The sequence below is a fragment of the Triticum dicoccoides genome, chromosome 1A, assembly GCF_002162155.2.
Source record: "Triticum dicoccoides isolate Atlit2015 ecotype Zavitan chromosome 1A, WEW_v2.0, whole genome shotgun sequence".
Lineage (NCBI taxonomy): Eukaryota > Viridiplantae > Streptophyta > Magnoliopsida > Poales > Poaceae > Triticum > Triticum dicoccoides.
In genome coordinates this window covers 607,268,081-607,286,712 of record NC_041380.1, presented here as the reverse complement: position 1 = coordinate 607,286,712, position 18,632 = coordinate 607,268,081, and the positions used below count along the sequence as shown (strand labels likewise).

The 18,632-nt window shown below is 42.8% G+C and overlaps 4 protein-coding genes across 6 annotated transcripts in view; 3 read left to right on the top strand and 1 right to left on the bottom strand.

Annotated features, from left to right (window-relative positions):
- LOC119295386 (sm-like protein LSM8) overlaps positions 1-4,688 on the bottom strand; it is a 7,325-nt gene extending 2,637 nt beyond the window's left edge. Inside the window, exons 1-4 of the mRNA XM_037573807.1 lie at positions 4,484-4,688; positions 4,280-4,320; positions 4,069-4,143; positions 2,972-3,024 (exon numbers count right to left, since the gene is read on the bottom strand). Of these exons, the coding sequence (XP_037429704.1) occupies positions 2,972-3,024; positions 4,069-4,143; positions 4,280-4,320; positions 4,484-4,523 (209 nt within the window). The 5' untranslated portion in view covers positions 4,524-4,688. The remainder of the gene's footprint in view (positions 1-2,971; positions 3,025-4,068; positions 4,144-4,279; positions 4,321-4,483) is intronic.
- LOC119295372 lies at positions 16-2,751 on the top strand. 3 transcript variants are annotated; one of them, XM_037573790.1, is made up of 4 exons: positions 16-852; positions 1,460-1,589; positions 1,663-1,855; positions 2,460-2,751. In XM_037573790.1, exons 1-4 carry the CDS (start codon positions 731-733, stop codon positions 2,504-2,506), a joined length of 492 nt encoding a protein of 163 aa, XP_037429687.1. In that variant the 5' UTR covers positions 16-730; the 3' UTR covers positions 2,507-2,751. The 3 variants fall into 3 exon arrangements, 1 of the variants encoding a protein (XP_037429687.1); XR_005143962.1 differs by having other exon boundaries at positions 16-209; positions 1,460-1,855; XR_005143961.1 differs by having other exon boundaries at positions 16-209; positions 657-1,855.
- A 92-nt stretch (positions 4,689-4,780) lies between the features above and the next one.
- Positions 4,781-10,127, top strand: LOC119295358 (notchless protein homolog). Its single transcript, XM_037573771.1, has 12 exons — positions 4,781-5,029; positions 5,124-5,205; positions 5,315-5,404; positions 5,519-5,644; positions 5,915-6,042; positions 6,353-6,552; positions 7,043-7,106; positions 8,599-8,709; positions 8,855-8,992; positions 9,233-9,375; positions 9,496-9,550; positions 9,676-10,127. The coding sequence occupies exons 1-12, from the start codon at positions 4,880-4,882 to the stop codon at positions 9,814-9,816; spliced, it is 1,428 nt and encodes a 475-aa protein (XP_037429668.1). The 5' UTR covers positions 4,781-4,879; the 3' UTR covers positions 9,817-10,127.
- Positions 10,128-10,319: 192 nt separating this feature from the next.
- On the top strand, positions 10,320-12,082 carry LOC119295366 (alpha carbonic anhydrase 7-like). Its single transcript, XM_037573779.1, has 2 exons — positions 10,320-10,538; positions 10,645-12,082. The coding sequence occupies exons 1-2, from the start codon at positions 10,463-10,465 to the stop codon at positions 11,427-11,429; spliced, it is 861 nt and encodes a 286-aa protein (XP_037429676.1). The 5' UTR covers positions 10,320-10,462; the 3' UTR covers positions 11,430-12,082.
- Positions 12,083-18,632: the final 6,550 nt, after the last annotated feature.

The window sequence follows — 18,632 nt, the reverse complement described above, 5'->3', positions numbered from 1 at the left end:
AGTTCCATAACCTCCATATAAATACCATCATCCTTGTTCCCTCCTTCCCACTTCTGTTAAATTGTTAGAAACCTAGACTCATGGGTAAAGGAATTATTTGATTCAGTGCTTTGTCAGATCAAAAATAGAATCTAGCTAAGGAGCACATGTCCTATTTTGCAGGTGATATATACTCGAAGGCATGAAACTGGTATTTAATAATACTCCAGGTGAGATATATGCAGGTGTTATGGATTGTGGTTTCGAGGAAAACAATTATGGAACTCAATATGCATCCGTTAAGTTTCTGAAGCTTGATCGACATCTTTTATCAGTTGTTAATTAGTACTAGGATTCTTATGCATGTCTACTGCTGTTTAGGAAACTAAAGACATGATGGTTCCGTTTGGGACGAAAAAGAAAAGTAGCACCAGGTGTGTTAACCCAATGCTTAGGTGATTAAATGCAGATAAAAAAATTATCCCCTGTTTGAGCAGTATGGAAGTACACATGGTTATTTGGTCAGTGGCCTTCTTGGCATATGTAGATTTTCTGTGTTCTGAATTTTTAGCCCTTGTGATTCTTGTAGGTTATGCTTTATTCAGGCGTATAACTTGTACTTCCATTGCTCTACATTTTACTTAAATCACATATTTGACACTTTGTACAATCTGCAGTTAATTACTAAATCCCCAGAGTTGCAGAGGAGTTCTACATTATTTCATTAGTCCATTTAGAGCATGTCAATTGGATGTATAAGTTATTTAGGGGTAAAATCAACTTCCCTCTGAAGTCTGCTGCTGGTCATGCTCTTTTATATGGTGGTCTGATCTGGTCACACTCTTTCGACAGTCGATGCATATTTTCTTTTGGGTAATTTGCTTCACCTAAGCTTCAGTAGCACTGTGCATGGCCCTTTGAGTTCATATCTTCTATTGGCGTCTGAAAACTATCATTTTTGGTCATCTGATATCACTCTATTCATGCTATCAATTTTTCTTTCTCACTATATGGTAGTCCTTGACCTGTTTGTGTCATCGGAGAAGGGAATTTTCCTTTTTTTCACTTTTATCTTGTTTTCTTTTAATATATTGGTTTTAGTTGTATATTATAGAAGGATTGGACATGGAGATCTAAGATGGAAGCGTTTGTGTATATACTGTACCTCTGTATATCTTTCCAAGTTCCATCTTGCTTTATCATACATTTTAAAAGAATAGTTGTTTTCTGAGTCATTGATGTACTTATGTTGTGTTGTCACCGACCATGAGTATATAACAGTTTGTTGGACAAAAGTATTCTTGTGGTCTGTGCCATGGTTGGGCACCATATTAAATATAAAATGATAACATTGCAAACATTTCTATTTTGAAGGGCTAACAAGAAAGGATTTCTTCCGGCAGCATAACAAAGAACCCATTGGGTGGATGCAACACCCGAATGCCTTTTTGACTAAATCATTTTAATTAACTAATTACAGTGGCGGAGCTAGATGGGGAGGCAAAGGGAAAATACATCAATTCTTGAGCGGTCCAAAAACTATAATTTGTTTTATTAAGCACCCCCAAGAGTTCTTTATTCACACATTTTTTCAAGGTTGGGGGTTTAATGTAAGTTTTCTGCTATTAAAACTGCAACTTTCCATCCTGATTGTGTCCATGATTAAGTTTTGGGTGTGGGCAGGGCAGGAGATCAAGCACTCCGTCCTCTGCCAGGTCGCCGCCGCTGCCCGGGACGTGGACGCGCACGTGGGTCCGTCAGTCGCTGGCAAACAAGGTCGAGTCCGTGCAGAGCACTGGTCTCCTCCCTATCGTCGTCGTCCTCCCTGCTGCCAGCGACGCCCTCCTGTCTCCTCTGCACCAGTCTACTCCTTCATGTGTGTCCCCCCTCTCAATCTCCTCTTTCTGTTGTTTGTTTTCTCTATCTCACATAGGAAAGCTCTTGATCCACCAAAAGGCTGAATCATGTTCATATTTGCTACCCTAGGAAAGAAGGATATAAAACTGAACTACAAACATCAGTAGTAGAGCATACATCATAAAGGGTTGTGGATGTCCCATTGCTGCACGAATTGAACCAAGGATGTTTAGCAACTAATTTCTTTTTTTGTGGGATCAACAGGAGGATGGGATTCATAATTGAGAACATTATGTGTTCATAATATATATTTTGTGGTAGCAACTGAACCAAGGATGCTCATGGCAAGTTTAATCGCAATATAAATCACTTGGTTTGGAAACACACCTGCTAAAAAATAGATTGATCTTATCTTAGAATCTTCAACCTACCATGTAAACCAGTTCTCCTTTGTATCAATCTGAGATCCATCTGGATTATATCTGATTTTAGTGATATATAAATCAAAATTGATTTATTCACTCTTTGGTAAGCACTTATCTTTAGATGACACATTTGATAGTTCTGGTGTTCTGTTTTATGTGGTTTGATTTTATCAACCTAATTTGGTCTTTCTTTTGCAGATTATTTACAAAAGAAAATGGTTTGGGGTGAAGAGTTGAAGGCTTGAAGCCAAATGTTCCTAATCAAGAAGATGACCCGCACAACTCCCCTGAAACAAGGCCAACACTATGTGCCAAGATTGAAGATCCCAAATATGTTTACTTTGGTCCAATATCGTATAGCAGTGTAATGCTTCAGGCACTTTTTATCATTCATTTTTATTATTCAAATCTCTATATGGTTGCCATAGATGCTACTATTACATGGATTTATTACTATTTTTCATGTGTTGTTGAAAATAGAACTCACTCATTTATTTGTCTACGTAGGGAGTAGTATACAGTAAGCTTCATTTCACTGAGGAGATCTTCCATTACCTAAAGTTATTAATTTCAATATGAATTCAGAATTCAGTACCCACACGAATTTCATAGATGCTTTGATCGAGACGTGCGTTGCACGTGCATGCTTACTAGTACATACAAAAAATTCAGTTAATGCATACATGTACAGAAGTGAAAGGGGCACGCACATGTTATCACCCCTGATGATGTACAGACCAAGGACAAGCTGCTGTACTCCCTCCTGCAACACAACACGGCGTCTGTCAGCAGGGAGATTGACAGGGAGGGTATAAAACTCAACAAGAAGAGTCAGTGTCCAAGGAACTAGTACGTATAATTTATTTATGCAAGAAAGACAGCAAGTCTTGTAGGATTTCCATATGAAAACCTTGATGATTACAAAAAGGAGCCTAACAGAAATACCGAAACTGGAAAACCAATCACCGCATGGGCAGACAGAGGAAAAAGGATGGGGCTGAAAATTTGATTTCATAAAAACCGGGGCAGCAGAGCACACAGAGTAAGCTTACTAACTAGCATGACACCTTGTGAACAAATAAGAGACCAGTAGAGTTATAATAGAAAGCTGGACTGGTCCTTGGTCCTAAGAAGATGATGTATACATGTACATATGGGGGGATGAAGTGTTGTGGTGTTGCATGGTAAAGCGTGGCACGGCTAGAACGAGGATTCCTCCTTCCTTATGTAATCACATGAGAAAAAGCTAAGCTTGGTAATTCTGTGCAGCCGCAAGGCACAGAGAGGATCACAAGCATGTACGTACTAGTTTACAGAGGGAGTACATGTTTGTGGATACTGGAACAGAGTGAGTGTGTGTTTTGTTTTAGCGGATTTGATTTATTATTGTTTCTCATCATCACATCACGGCAGACAGAATCAGGGGACATTGTAAAGATAGATAGACTAGAGGCAGGGTAAACAGAGCATGATAAGTAAGTCATTTTGGGGGAAGGAATGTGTTGTTGGATCATGAATTCATGATTGATGATACAAGCGAGCACACAGGCAGGAAGCATAGCATAGCATAGCATGAATGAATGAATTATTTGATTTGTAAAACAGACAGAGCAGACAATTGATTGGTGTGTGTTTCAAGTAAGGCAAAGACAAGCGTAAGAGAATTACAAGCGGCGATGGATTTTTGTGTCACATGACAGCAGCGCAATGCGATGTGCCTCTATCTACCTTAGTGAGGATGTAAGTAAATACAGTATATGATGACGATGTATTGGTATTGGCAGTTGAACTAAAGAGATAACCTTACCTTAGTGGAGTAGACCCTCTCGTGGGACTCGTCGAGGATTATGTTGGTGGCCTGGTCGAACCCGCGCAGAGTCCCCTGATTGAGTAAAGAAGAAAGATTTTTTATTTTTATTTATTTTTGTTATGAAGACAGCAGAGCAGAGGCAGCAATAGCAATAGCAATAGCAATAGTAAAGAAGAAAGAAAGAAAGAAAGAAAAGAGCTTAAATTACCACGATGTTGCGGCCGTCGTTGGTGATGATGGAGATCACCTCTACATACATACATACATACATACATACATAAAGAAGGAGAAAAGAGTTGAGTGGACGAAGAAATCCAAGGAAATTGAAACAAGCTACTCCTCTTGATTTGAAGGAGTCCTTCTTTAGCATAGAGAAGGGGAGTAGGAAGGAAGGAAGGGCAGGGAGACTCACGGTCGACGAGGGACTCGAGCGTCGGCCCCACGGACGCCATCCTCTCCCCTTCTCTCCTCCTCGGGCTTGGGCGGCGGCGGCGGTGGTGGAATCGAATCGTCCTCCTCGGGCTTGGGCGGCTTGGGCGGCGGCGGCGGAATCGAATCGTCCTCCTCGGGCTTGGGCGGCGGCGGCGGAATCGAATCGAGCTAGGGTTCACTTCATCAGACCAGACCAACAAGAAAGAAAGAGACTTGGTGGGCTGGGCCGTCTTCTTCTGTTATTATTAGCAAGCAACCGGCCCAAACAGTCTTTCCCTCCCTCCCTCGTCTTCTTCTTCCTCCGCCGCCGCCGCCACCCTCCCCTCCCCTCCCCTCCTCTCCTCTCCCCTACAGAAAAGAAAAGAAAAGGAGAGAGATGGACGCCGCCGGCGGCAACGGAAGCAGCAGCAGCGTGATGTGCCAGCTGGTGAGCGCGGAGGGGGAGCAGCTGGGCGCGGCGCTCTACCTGCCGCACAACGTCGGACCGCCGCAGCTCCAGGACATCGTCAACCAACTACTACACAACGTACCTACTTCTTGTTGCTTCTTCTTGCTTCTTGCTCTCTTCTTTTTCCTACCTACCTCACCTGATGCAAATATGCAATGCAACGCAACGGCAGGAGGACAAGCTGCCCTACGCCTTCTACGTCGGCGACGAGGAGCTCTCCGTCCAGCTCGGCGCCTTCATGCAACGCAACAACGGTCAGTCAGTCAGTCAGTCAGTCAGTCAGTAGAATAGTAGTAGCATATAATCAACAACCAATCAATCTTCCTTCTCAAATCAAAATCAACAATTTGATTTGATTTGAAGCCACCGCGGAGGTCACCCTGCGCATCGTCTACCAGCCGCAGGCCGTCTTCCGCATCAGGCCCGTCAACCGATGCTCAGCCACAATCGCAGGTCAGTACGCTCACTACTTCCATCCAATCCATGATTCTGCTTCTCTGCTCTGCTCTGCTTCTTTCCGGTCAGTAGCAAGGAATGATGACAATCTTACCGTCTGCCTGCCTGCAGGCCACACCGAGGCTGTATTGGCCGTTTCTTTCAGCCCCGACGGGAGATGCCTGGCTAGTGGTTCAGGCGACACCACTGTTCGCTTCTGGGACCTCAGCACACAGACCCCATTGTACACATGCAAAGGTCAGTTTCTCAGCTTGAATTCTTTCTGCCCATTCTCTATGCTAATAACTATGCTTGTTACATTCTGCTGCTCATATACTGGAGTAATGGGAATTCATCTTTCTTTGCCTCTGCTAGTGCTAGCTCTCTCTTGTAACATTAATTATGATGCTAAAATTTGATTGTCTTTCTCATCTCTTCTGGGACTCTTATCACTCTTTCAGCTAGTTCCATTCGCACATCTGCGCTCCTTTCAAAGTGTTATGAAATAACCCTGTATTTTGTGAGTAGGCCACAAGAATTGGGTTCTCTGCATTGCATGGTCACCTGATGGGAAACATCTTGTTAGTGGAAGCAAGTCAGGAGAGCTTATATTATGGGACCCCAAAACAGGCAATCAATTGGGCACTCCTCTTACGGTAAGATTGCAGCACATTTCTTTATTTTCGGACATCTAGAATCTACTGTAAGATAGAATAAGATTTTATCTCATTTCTTCATTTGCACATCACACTCCATTATATCCTAATCATCAAGTGAGAATTTGCTATGAACCATTTACCAAAATAAATGCTAGTTAGCAAGAACTACAAGTTTGTTTGTTTCGTACAAGACTGAATTTCCTAACTCAGATTGCTAGAAAGAAGATATCCATATCGAATTTATTTCTTGCATATGTTTTTCCACTCTTGCTACATCTAGTCATTCATTCTGGTGTTTTTACAATAGGGACATAGAAAGTGGATTACTGCTGTATCTTGGGAGCCAGTTCATTTGCAATCTCCTTCCCGTCGTTTTGTAAGTGCAAGTAAAGATGGCGATGCACGAATTTGGGACATTACCACAAAGAAGTGTGTTATTTCCCTTTCAGGTCACACCAATGCTGTGACCTGTGTCAAGTGGGGTGGAGACGGTTTGATATATACAGGGTAAGATTATTACTTGGCTGTCCTTTTTCTTCTTGCAGTAAAAGGAAACTGTATACGTGCTATTGTGTAGTAAATCACTATTGTTTGGCCCTCTGATACATGATGTGTGGAAGACGATATATAAACTTAACTGTATAATAATACTCAGCGTTTTCTCTTTGGATAATTGTTGTCAACAAGAACAAAATGTACCCTGTAGCGGTAAGCATATATGTTGTTGCGGGTAGGTTACTTTCGCTGGTTCATCAGTTCCTTGTTATTTTTACTTTTATTCGCTCTTAAATCCTTATAGCCACAATTGTTGGCAAAGCGGTTGACTGACTCTCCCAGCACCCTTGATGGCTAATGCCATTAACTGAAAGCATGTTCTGAATCACTTACGTCCTAGACCGCAAGTGTCTAGTGTTGTCGTGAATGGCGTTTGTGAATTTCCCCTCTTCAGGTAATATATTACATATACAATTCTGAAAATAATGTCTTTCTACTGCAGTTCTGAAGATTGTTTAATCAAAGTATGGGAAACTACTCAGGGCAAGTTGGTCAAAACACTGCAGGTAATGTTAACAATTCCAAGCATATTCTTCTGCAAATGCTTATGCACAATAATGAAATCAATGTTCTTTTTTCAACCCACTGTATGTATGCCTTTCAAGTCATGTCATGTTGTTATTATCAAAGTAGGATCTGTCCAACTTGTGTAACTACATTAATGGCCAAGAACATGCCTGGTCAACTTTCTGACTAAATGTCAACACCAATCCACCTTTTTTTGATTGGCTATGGGAATGAATAATGGTATTGAGATTGGTCAGAAATTCCCTTCATAGCCGTCTTTGTCATCTCAATAATTAATCATATTCTAATTTGGTACGTTAATGGTGTCACTATGTTTGCTTAGATATTCAAAAATTGCATTTACAACACACAGGGATATTACCCGAGTTGCTTGGAAGATTTCTTCGCAGATGAGAATTCTTGTAGCTGAATGTGTTTAGCCAGTCTCTCACCCAACTTGTTGTCACAGTGTAAAAATTGTTAAACAAGTTTTATTTTTTTCAACCAATGAGATATGATGAAGTCACAGTCTTGAAGTGAACAGCTTGTAGAAGTGTCTTGTCCTTTGCAAATTCTGTGTTCCGTTGAGCATATAACTTTCATCTTCAGTAGGGTGTCAGTTTATAACGTTCATGTTCAGCCCTGTTAGAAAGAGGGTCATATTGGCAAAAGTTTAGGACATAACTGGGCGTTAGGTTCCCATAGACCTCCATCTCAAGGTATAGGCTTTGAACTCAAGTATCTACTAGATTGATCTGCCAACCTGTCTAGTTTCATGGGCGGAGTGGAACACTTGAGGAGGCTGACCATAGCGCACTAGACTATCAGATTTTGGTCATGCTGGGATGCTAGCCATCAACAGAATAAGCTCATGTTTATGGCCTGTATGCTAATATCAACAGCATATCAGCCGACCATGGTTATTTCACTTGCTCTTCTATGCATTTAGACTATCAACTTTGATTAATCGAACAAATCCACCTACGAAAAAATTCCACTGTAAAAAAGGGTTTATTCGATACATGCGACATCTTTATTGGCATTTATTGATCTACCCAAGTGTTGGCAGCGGCATTTCTGTAAGCTTTTTTGCAGTTCTTTTTTTCAAATAATCAAAGTTGGCAATGGCACATATCGAATTAACCCTAAACACTTTTGTACCTGCATGCTATGAGTAGATCTTGCTCTGGTTTCTCAACTCTGCTTTTCATTTGTGTTTTAATATTTAATATGTATGTTGTGACCAATATACCAGCAAATACCAAGTAGAGATCCTTCAGTTGTGAGCTGTGAGCTCTATTGTGGGTGAATTGAGTTTGTCGAATGCTTTTCAACTGATTTTCATTGTGATTTTGGCGTGCACTTGGTGTCGTGTTCCATGAGTTGTTATCACACTATCAAATCAGCGATCCCATTTTTTTGTGTGGTGAAACCATCCCATATTAAGTTTTTGCTATGCATTTTTGACATAATTTTATTTTATGTATTCAGGGTCATGGGCACTGGGTAAATTCGCTTGCCTTGAGCACAGAATATGTTCTCCGCACTGGGGCATATGACCATACCGGCAAGACATTTTCAAGTCCAGAGGAAATGAAAGAGGTAAGTTCACGTGTGGCACAATTTGTTTAAAAAATTATTATGCTTGCCGGAACGATAAATTAGATTTTACTTAAGCTGCTTGACATTATTCTTATGGTAAAACTTTGGAAGCGAGACTGCACAACTGACAGCTTTGCATGTTTAGGCAGCTCTTGCAAGATATGAGAAGATGAGGGGTAATGCTCCTGAGAGGCTGGTCTCTGGTTCAGATGATTTTACCATGTTTCTTTGGGAACCAACGATTAGCAAACAGCCGAAAGCTCGCATGACTGGTCATCAGAAGGTATAATTATGATATAGTGTTTTGCGCTCCCCCACCCCGTGTAACCTGGACATAACAATGAATCTCTGACGTTAACTCAACGGAGTCGTCGCATAAAAAATCATTCAGAAAGAAAAGCAGAGCAGTGTTGAAATTGTTAGAACTTATGGCTTTGCATTCGTGCAAGGCAAGGAGGCAACTCATTTGGCTGAAGCTATGCTTACAACTGTTTGCGCTGTCTGTTTTGCTGTGTGCACGCAGGTGGTGAACCATGTCTACTTCTCCCCTGACGGGCAGTGGCTGGCGAGTGCCTCCTTTGACAAATCGGTCAAGCTGTGGAATGGCATCACGGGCAAATTCGTCGCAGCTTTCCGAGGGCATGTCGCGGATGTGTACCAGATCAGGTCAGCAGCAGCAGCAGGAGCCTTTCTTCTCTAGTCTAGAAACATATACATTGCCAGTTTAGTTTCACATGGATATCTGATGCCTATAACAATCTAACATGATGGTTGTCTTTTGTATAGCTGGTCCGCCGACAGTCGGCTTCTGCTGAGTGGAAGCAAGGATTCGACCCTAAAGGTATGTAATGTTATGTTTTTGTTGGCATTTCATCATGTCATTAGAGTAGAGAAGAAGATGAAGATGAAGACAGTGCATTTTGTTCTTGTGGATTGGTTGATGACATGGACATGGACATGAATCAGGTGTGGGATATCCGGGCGCGCAAGCTGAAGCAGGACCTGCCAGGGCACGCGGACGAGGTGTACGCCGTGGATTGGAGCCCCGACGGCGAGAAGGTTGTCTCTGGTGGCAAAGACAGGGTCCTAAAGTTGTGGATGAACTAAGCTTCATTCCTCTTGTAGTAGTAAGTATCTACTCCCTCCGTTCCTAAATACTTGTCTTTCTAGGCATTTTAACAAGTGACTACATACGGAGCAAAATGAGTGAATCTACACTCTAAAATATGTCTACATACATCCGTATGTAGTAGTCATTTGAAATGTCTAGAAAAACAAGTATTTAGGAACGGAGGGAGTACTACTCTACGTAGTAGTCTGTTGGGGAGCAGAGACAAGCTGGTGTGTTGGTCGGATCAACTAGAAATGTGATTGATGATCAATTTATTGAGCATGTGGATGATGAACGTTAATTACTCTACTACAGTAGATGCTTGTGTTGATTTTATATAATTTATTTACTACTATACTAGTAGAGTAGTAGTAGTAGTAGTAGTATTTAGGTTTGGTGATTATTATTATTTTTTGATTGATTGAAAATAGACAAAGTTTGACTGTCGTCTATTTTTGGTCCATCCATATCCATATATAGAAGAAGCAAGCATACAAGGCAAGATGGCCACAAAATGATTTAGCGGTGCCACGCTATCTATATGTTTCTCCTTCCCTAGCTATTTCCTTCCTCCCTCCCTTACCTATTTAAGCCACTTGCCCTCAACAAACAAACACCCATCCAATTTCATCATCCAGATCAATGGCGTCCCAAATGTCATCGGCATGGGCCGCTGTCGTCGTCATCGTCTCCTCCCTCCTCGCCGTCGCTCTCTCGCGTAAGTGTCTCTTTCTTTCTTTCTTAATAATAAAAGAAGAGATGATAATTGGTGGAGTGGAATTGCATGCGATGATGAAGAAAAGAAGGATTGAAATGAAATGCAGATGATGAAGGTGGTGGGCCCAGCTTCGGGTACACGCCGGGGACCCCCGACGGCCCGGAGAACTGGGGCAAGCTGAGCCCGGCATACAAGGCGTGCGGCGACGGCAAGGCGCAGTCCCCCATCGACATCGTCATCGCCAACGCCGTCCCCAACCCCAACCTCGACACCCTGACCCGCGTCTACGCCCCCTCCAACGCCACCCTCCACAACACCGGCAAGGACATCGTCATGAGCTTCGAGCAGGGCGGCGAGCCCGTCATGCCGGGCTCCATCAACGTCACCACCGCCGACGGCACCGTCAAGGAGTTCAAGTTGAAGATGATCCACTGGCACGCGCCGGGGGAGCACACCGTCAACGGCAAGCGCTTCCCGCTGGAGCTCCACATGGTCCACGTCGACGACCAGGACCACAAGGCCGTCATCGGCATCCTCTACGAGATCGGCAACCCCGACCCTTTCTACGACCAGCTGACGGAGAAGCTGCGCGAGCTCAAGACGACGCCCACCGTGGCCGCCGGCGTGGTGGAGCTCAAGTCGCTGCAGAAGCGGACGGGGAGCTACTTCCGGTACATGGGGTCGCTCACCACGCCGCCCTGCACGGAGAAGGTGATGTGGAACATTCTGGGCAAGGGCAGGGAGCTGAGCCAGGAGCAGTTACAACTCATCACCGCGCCGCTGCCTCACCAGGACAACAGGCCGCCGCAGCCGCTCAATGGCCGCCAAGTCGCCTTCTACAACCCGCCAAACACCACCATCTCCATCCAATCCCTAGTACTCCCTCCGTAAACTAATATAAAAGCTTACATTTGTTTACAGAGGGAGTACAATAAGCAAGACATAGCACGTACTCCCTCCTCGGTCCCACAATATAAGAACGTTTTTGACACTATACATGTCAAAATGAGTAAACATCTACATACATACCAAAAGGTGTTTGAATACGTACAAAGTTGAAATAAACATACTTACATACTAAAATGGGTATATATATATTTTTTAATTTCAATTTTGTAGCAACCGTCCAAATGTACTTTTGGGATGTGCGTGCACCACACCACAAGGCAGTCAATGCTATACGTATGTATCTCTACTCTCAAGAAAAAAAGTGGTGGGTAGTGGGCCAACATCTACAAGACAGCCAGGTCCGAGACGACCACAGACAGAGATAACCAGCAGGACGCAGCGGGCACGCAAACGATTGAGGGCTTGCTCATTGAGGACGTACGTACGGCTTCCAATCGATCCACGACGTGCTCCCGGATGTCCACACTAGGACGGGACGGATAGCTCGCAGAGGGCGGCGTCCACCCAAACGACGGCCAGCATCCATACGGACAAGGGCGTGCTGGCGGTTCACATACTAGAATTTTCTGACTAATGGTTTATATATGTAGTGGAAATTTGACAATGATATGCTGGTTACCAAGTTCAACATGGCAATGTGCTCCCCCGCAAAAAAAAAAAATGTCATGTGAGCCGCCGACTAGCATGCATACCGCACAGCGTGGGCAGGTAGGGAGGCTGAGCGGGAAGGGAGGTCGTCGGCTCGTCGCTGGGGTGGGTGGGAAGATTATATTGTGGGGAGAGAAAACATGCTGAGTGAGATTGGTTCTCTTCTGACTTGTGAGAGAGAGACTGAGAGATCCAGAGGGAGGCTTCGGCTCAGAGAAAGATTAAGATTTATTTTTCTAATTTGTGCTTGCTTGCTTCTAATCTTTGCAGCTTCTTCTTCTTCTATTACCCTGAAACTTTCTTCTTTTTATTTCTCAACTCTCCTTGTAGTTTCTTCATTCTAGATTTCTGAATTAAACTGGTTATATATTAGCTTCATTACTTCCTTTCTGAAAATGATTCTAATAGTATTCAGTTCATTTCCTACAAAGACAGGAGTTAGAAAATGACACGTGGAGCCGCTGCTTTATTTTGTTTTCATGAAATTAAGAGGCAACTGTATATTCATGCATGCTGGCCAGGTTGGTTTATTCAGTTGCTAAAACGAGAATGTACAACTTAGTTATTTTTCTAGATGGCTAGAAAATAGTGGTATCAATAAATCTTATTAGGAATTTCCATCATACTTAATAGACGTACAAACAGTTTGATTTTTTTTTTGTGTGTGAAGTACACATTGTTTCCAACGTTTGGATTACTGCCCGCAGATGGGGGGCCTACCCGTTGGTCTTGGAGAAAAAACGAGACATTCTTAACTACCCTTTTTGTAGAACTAATGTGTGCCAATCTTTCATTTCTAAACGGAATGCATAACACATTTGTTAATTTACCATTCATGTTTTTTATAGGTTTTTTCCTACCTCTTGTAGACCTTCACTTTATGCTAGCTATTTTTATTTGGGCGAGTCTAGGTAGCGGCCGGCTGCTCGCTGGGCTTTGCGAGCGGCCGGCCTAAAAGGAAACTTTTGGTCCCCCAACTCCGGAAAAGGAAACACCAGCTCACCCACGCCAGGAAAGGCATCCCGACTCCCAGCCTCCCCGCCCACTTCCGGCACGTGAGCCCCGATCACGTGCACAGCATAAGACATGCCCAAGGCCCTTCCAGTCCATATGTGTGAACGTATTTAATTTGGATTTTAGAATTTTAAAAAGCCATAACTTTTAAACCAAACATTAAAAATAAAATCCGTTTTCACTGTCAGAATCCTCGCGACGTGCTTTTCGAAACTAGATCCCGCATGAGTATGTTTTGACGAATTTTTTTGTGTGCAACTTATGCCCCGTTTTGTGCAACTGTCTAACATTCGATGTGCAACTAAATGATAGTCCATGTGCAACTTTCTTCCTACTCATGGACGTGTAGTTTTCACTTGGAGGGAGTAGCAACAGTAATCTGATGTCTGTGTAATTAAACACCAGTCTTTGCAACTAGATCTGGTAGCAAAACCAACTTCTATCTGGATGTGTGCAAATAGACACAAGGAAGTAGTTCTGTAAAAAAGTGTGCAACAAACAGCTCAAACCAGAAACATGGTGTGGATGTACTGTTTGTGCAAAAGGAGTACATATTTTGTGCAACCAAATCATGGATCCAAGCCAAAGGTGATTAGTTAACACTGCATACAAAATATTTGTTGTTCTTCAGAAAAACTGAATAAAAAAGGCTGACGACGCCAACTTATATTATGTTAGTTGTGCAACTACAAAATGCAGAGGATGTCAACTAGTTAGATGCTATTGTGTAACTAGAAAATGCTCAGGATGCCAACTAATTAAATACTCCTGTGCAACTAGAAAGGCTGAGGGTGCCAAATCATTAGATACTCTTGGGCAACCCTCAAAAATTTGAAGATGGGACTAAAAAATAGTTTTCTTGTGGCTGAGGATGTCAATTAGTAGGATACTGTTTGTGCAAGTAGAAATGCTAAGGACGCCAACTAATTGAATACTCGTGTGCAACTATAAATCTTGAGGATGCCAATTAATTAGGTACTCTTGGGAAAAGAACTATTCAGCACTTGCATGACCAATCAAAAAATTGCACATTCACCTGAGGGTGTCAATGCAGCTACAAAAATATTAGGATGTCAACTAGTTGGATGGTATTGTGCAACTAGAAATACTGAGGATGCCAATTATCAGGTACTCTTGTGCAACTAGAAAAGACTGAGGATGCCAACTCATTTATATACTCTTTAGGACACATCATCATCCTCTCCATCCCCGTCATTATCAGCGCCAGTGGTTGTCGCTTAGCCGCCCGTTTTGAATTCCGCCAAGAGGTCCTATTTGGAGAACCCTACAATGAATAAAAATATTGAACTACAAAGAGGGTAAAAGAAAAGAGTATAAATAAATGGCCATAGGATAAAAGAAAAAGAAAATATGAACCTCTGTTTCACTATCAAGCACATTTCCTCTGGTTGCACAGTAATGTATCCCTAGTTGCGCAGGATCCCAGACCCCAGTGAACTAAAATAAAATTAGTTGCCTAGTTTGCTTACAAATTTGGGATAGATTGCACAGGAATGCTCCTCAAGTTGCACAGAACTGACACCAAAAACTGATATACAGAGAACGAGAATTATTTGCGTAGTTTGCTTACAAATTGGGCTACAAAGATATGATAGATTGCTAAGGAACCCCTAGTTGCAGAGAACTAACATAAAAAAACTGATATTCAGAGAATAAAATTTATTTTGCCTAGTTTGCTTACAAAATTTGGCTACCAGATGTAATAGATTGCATAGGAAGGCATCCTAGTTGCACAGGGAAGCGCCCCTACTTGCACAGAACTAACAACAAAAAACTGACTTAAAAATTTGGCTAGTGGCTATGATAAATTGCACAGGAACAGGGCCCTAGTTGTAAAAAAACAGACTAACTACACATAGCAATTCCTCCTCTTAAAATCAGCAAAAATCATGCGAAAAGCACCTGGGGCTAATCCTCTACCTTCCCCTAGCAGATCAACTACCAATCCGCCACCATAGCGAAGCTTGCACGCTGCATCCCTGTAGTCCGACCCCAGCCACCATGGATCCGACCACCACGCCCTTGTACTACACAACAAGGCCGGCGGCGGAAACCCCTGCTGCTGACTTCTCCATCCCGTCCACGCTCCTTTTCCACATCCATGACCACGATGCTTGCACGCCACCGCCCCATCCTCCACGCGTGACCACGACAGATCCGGTCACCCGCGCTCTTTCCCCCATCCCAGCCTGTTGGATCGATGGATCCGGAGAGAGACGGTCTCCTACCTATATGTCCCCTCCCAAGAGCTCTGACGGCGCCCCCTTAGGAAAGTGGACAGTGGAGGAGGAGACGGCGGCGATGCTTCTCCAGCTCCACGGCCCCGGCTGATCTGCTCAGCCTGCACCGCCGGATCCGCCGCATCTCCCTCGACCTTCGGGAGCGTCGATGCCGGGAGGAGGAACGGGGCGGTAGCCACATCGCCGGGAGGAGGAGCTCGACGGAAGGGCGCGTGGCCTGGAGAAGGAGCAGGAGGCGGGCGCGTGGCCTGGAGAAGGGGCAGGAGGCGGCCGGGTTGCAGGGAGGTGAGCAGCAGTGCGGGGCGGCAGGTAGTCGGAGGTGGGACGAATGGATAAGATGCAAGAGGTGGACGAGCGTGTGTGCTGATTTGTCAGTAGCGAGGCCGCTCGGGGCAAAGAAACAGTCTCCCGACAAAATAGCACCCGGCTCTCGTGGGTCACACGATTCGCACGGAACGAGTGGTCAAGGCACGGCCACTCGGTTCGACGGAATAGTGCGCGTGCACTTTTAAGATCTCAGGTTTTTATTTTCCTTTTTCTCCTTCCCTGGTCTATGTTTTCTACTCCTCTCTGACGCAATATGGAGGATGTTGGTTTCAAACGCTAGCAGGGCAGCCAGTGCTGAAGTATTTTATACTCCTCTCTGACGCAATATGGAGGATGTTGGTTTTAAACGCTAGCAGGGCAGCCAGTGCTGAAGTTATCAGTGGTTTAGTTAGGTAAATATAACAGAAGTATAAGGTGTTAAGTAGGTGCAGTAATTGTTCTACTTCCACATATTTTTTCCCCTTGATTATACCATATACAGAATCTCAGGGGTTGTGCCCCAGGGGTAGATAATACTCCCTCCGTCCCATAATATAAGAACATTTTTGGCACTAGTGTAGTGTTAAAGACGTTCTTATATTTTGGGACAGATGGAGTAGATTCTTATGACAGGTTATTACTTACAAGTTGCTAAGGTACTAAATTTTATGATAAGGAGTCCTGTTTATTCAGGTTATGCAAATTGTCAGAAGATTCTGTATTTTGTAGATTCTGGGACCTTGCTTATTCTTTCTATGTGATTGTTCAAAACCCACTTAAGAATTCAGGTACAGATTGGAAAGATATCCGAACACAAATTATTTTCTTGTTGTATAATTAATAACTAGCTTGATTCCGTTTTTTTTAAATAACTAGCTTGATTGCTTTGGAGGAGGATGGGGTTTATCTTCTAGAAAAACCATTAGTTACTCCAGAAAGTTATTGTTAACACTAATGAGAAGATTCTGCAGTCAAAACACATCCGTGTTCATGACATTGTTTCTTTGCCTCAACATTTTTTCTTCTTTTCTCCAAATTTTGGAGTCATGTTTGATGAACCAAACTGTGTCAATTATCAGATTTTTTTTCCAATTCTAACAGTGCTTACATTTCTTGCCTTATAAATATGTTACAGTGAATGAATGTATATACGAGGATTACATCCAAAGAAGGCCCCATGCTTTGTATGTAGGTTACATAACAGAAACCATACGTACTATGTGATTGTTTCATGTAACAACTAATTTTAAAAATCATGCAAATTGTTTCATGTAACACCTAATTTTAAAAATTATGCAAATTGTTTCATGGCTTGGGGGTAGGATAATCCAGAAATGGGCTTAATATGTTGTTGTGGCTTTATTAAATTGTGGCCGCTTGTCCAATGATTTTCCATTTTATCTAGCGCAGTGGCTTAGATAATAGAAAACACAACAATTCTATGAATCTGGCACTTTTGACAGTGTTATTTTCAGCGTCGTGTCTAGCACTGCTTCTGAATTCCAAAAAGAAGCTTTCATCAGTTATGTTGTATCATAATATTTTATGCACTAATACAGTGTATCGATTAAGAATTGATAGTACATAGATTGTTGTACTTACAATTGCCTTCTTGATAAATTGCTATGCTTATTAATTATTTCACTGGTGTTGTGACTTGTGTGTCCTCCTACTCACAATGCTAAAATGCAAAAGCACAGTAAACTTCTTTTCACGCTGAAATACAGAAGCACAACTTACTCATGAGGTTCTTTTCTCAGAATAGCTCAGGTGAACCAACCATTTAAGTGTAATTGTTTATCTCTGTTACATTTCCTCTATAATCTTTTGATGGCCTTATGTTATGTACGCCACATATTGTGACATTGTCGGCACCATTTTCAATTGGTCTGTTGGTATAACTTTACTTAGTTATGTATAGCTTATAGACTGAATGGTTCGTGTGTGTACCCAAAATTGTTGAGATCCATTGTTGTCATTCCGTACGGCGGGTCTATCTTTATCTCGCCTCCTGTCAGATTGACCCATTTGCACCGAAACAAAGGGACCTTAAACGAGGGTCCGTAGTCAAGTTCACATATCTCCTCTATGTAACCATAATATGTGTCTTTTTTCCTATTGTTGTTTGTTGCATCAAAGCAGACACCACCATTTTGGTTAGTGCTCTTATTATCTTGGACGATCGTGTAAAATGTATTCCCATTTATCTCGTACCCTTTGAAAGTCAATATAGTCGAAGATGGTGACCTGGCCAACAAGTACAACTCATCTCCAACTGATGGGTCATTCATGAGATGTTTTTGCAACCAACCACCGAAAGTCGCCATGTGTGTACATTTAATCCAGGGGTCAGATTGCCCCGGGTTCTTGGAGCGTACAATATCCATGTGTTCCTCGATATAAGGAGCCACCAAGGTGGAACTTTGTAGACTGTTTAGTGTGCTTGAGTAAAAGAATGCCCGCCCATACATATTACTGAATCCTTTCCTAGCGTGCCTTTTCCACTCAGTCTCCCCTCATGCCGCGTTTGAGGAACACCAATCGGGTTAAGGTCAGAAATAAAGTCAACACAAAACTCAATAACCTCCTCTGTTTCATGGCCCTTGGAGATGCTTCCTTCTGGCCTAGCACAATTATGAACATATTTCTTTATGACTGCCATGAACCTCTCAAAGGGGAACATATTGTGTAGAAATACAGGACCAAATGGGCAATCTCTTCGACTAGGTGAACTAGGACGTGCGTCATAATATTAAAGAAGGATGGTGGGAACACCAACTCGAAACTGACAAGACATTGGACGAAATCATTCTATAAACTTGGTAGGATTTCTGGATCGATTACCTTCTGAGAAATTGCATTGAGAAATGCACATAGCTTCATAATGGCTAATCAAACATTTTCCTGTAGAACCCCCTCAAAGCAACCAGAAGTAATTGCGTCATAATCACGTGGC